Raw genomic sequence first — 656 nt, forward strand, 5'->3', positions numbered from 1 at the left:
AAGAAGAAGAAAACAAACTCTCATCTGTCTGCTCTTAAACCACACCTGTGTATTGCTTTCTAGTCCAGAACCTACCAAAAATAAATGGAGACAGTGTCCCTGTTCGTGTATTAGCAGTACTATATCTATAATCACAAACTTTTTTGAAAATCTGACATCACTATAATTTTAGAATTTGGCACTTAGATTTATATAGTTGAGGTATACAAGTAGAGATGTTATTAAATGTTGCCTGTAGATTTTTTTTTTTTTTTTTTTTGCGGGGTAGGGATGAAGTTTTGCTCTTGTTCCCTAGGCTGGAGTACAATGGCTTGATCTCAGCTCACTGCAACCTCTGCCTCCTAGGTTCAAGTGACTCTCCTGCCCCAGCCTCCAGAGTAGCTGGGATTACAGGCGCCCACCACCACACCCAGCTAATTTTTTGTGTTTTTAGTAGAGATGGGCTTTCACCATATTGGCCAGGCTGGTCTCGAACTCCTGACCTCAGGTGATCCACCCGCCTCAGCTTCCCAAAGTACTGGAATTACAGATGTGAGCTCCCGCGCCCGGCGGAGATTTCTGTCTTTGTAACAATATGTAATAAGAACTTTGGAACATAAGAGCTAGAAGCTTTAAAATATCAATTGTGTGATTGCTTTTGTGAAGAAAAAAATTTT

The 656-nt window shown here is 40.7% G+C and overlaps 1 protein-coding gene across 1 annotated transcript in view; it reads left to right on the forward strand.

Annotated features, from left to right (window-relative positions):
• Positions 1 to 656, forward strand: part of PPP2R3C (protein phosphatase 2, regulatory subunit B'', gamma) — a 40,400-nt gene that overhangs the window by 29,983 nt on the left and 9,761 nt on the right. The window contains exon 9 of the mRNA XM_011995060.1: positions 64 to 116. Coding sequence (XP_011850450.1) covers positions 64 to 116 — 53 coding nt within the window. The remainder of the gene's footprint in view (positions 1 to 63; positions 117 to 656) is intronic.

Source organism: Mandrillus leucophaeus, unplaced genomic scaffold (genome assembly GCF_000951045.1).
Source record: "Mandrillus leucophaeus isolate KB7577 unplaced genomic scaffold, Mleu.le_1.0 Scaffold467, whole genome shotgun sequence".
In the NCBI taxonomy this organism is placed as follows: Eukaryota; Metazoa; Chordata; class Mammalia; order Primates; family Cercopithecidae; genus Mandrillus; species Mandrillus leucophaeus.